This window comes from Eimeria mitis, genomic scaffold, assembly GCF_000499745.2.
Source record: "Eimeria mitis Houghton genomic scaffold, Emh_scaff134, whole genome shotgun sequence".
NCBI classification, from domain to species: Eukaryota; Apicomplexa; class Conoidasida; order Eucoccidiorida; family Eimeriidae; genus Eimeria; species Eimeria mitis.
This window is the reverse complement of record NW_013568835.1, coordinates 28,359-28,711: the sequence shown is the minus strand read 5'-3', so window position 1 is coordinate 28,711 and position 353 is coordinate 28,359. Positions and strand designations below refer to the sequence as shown.

Here is a 353-nt window from a genome sequence, read left to right as displayed (position 1 = left end):
TGCTCCGAGACGAGCAGCAGGACAGAGAGCATCAACAGCAACAAAGCGAAGGGTTTTTAGCTGCTGCTGCAGCTGCTGCAGCTGCTGCTGCAGAAAGGAGACAGCTGGGCCCTCATCTGGCGTCTCCTCACTAAATAAATATAAACGCACAAACACACCATAAGCAGCAACAGAGCGAACCACACCCTCAACAACTAAACCTTTATATACACACTGCAGCAGCAGCAAGCGCAGCTGCTCCAGCGAACAACTCTCTGCTGCTGCTGCTGCTGCTGCTGCTGCTGCTGCTGCTGCTGCTGGGGATGATGGGGATGCTGCTGCTGCTGCTGCTGTTGGATCGCCTTGGAAACGAT

At 54.4% G+C, this 353-nt stretch overlaps 1 protein-coding gene across 1 annotated transcript in view; it reads right to left on the bottom strand.

Moving 5' to 3' along the window:
- The window catches only part of EMH_0094130 (uncharacterized protein), a gene marked incomplete at both ends in the record, with an annotated part of 20,333 nt that overhangs the window by 1,902 nt on the left and 18,078 nt on the right, over nucleotides 1-353 (bottom strand). Inside the window, one exon of the mRNA XM_013494929.1 lies at nucleotides 3-353. Within this exon, the coding sequence (XP_013350383.1) occupies nucleotides 3-353 (351 nt within the window). The remainder of the gene's footprint in view (nucleotides 1-2) is intronic.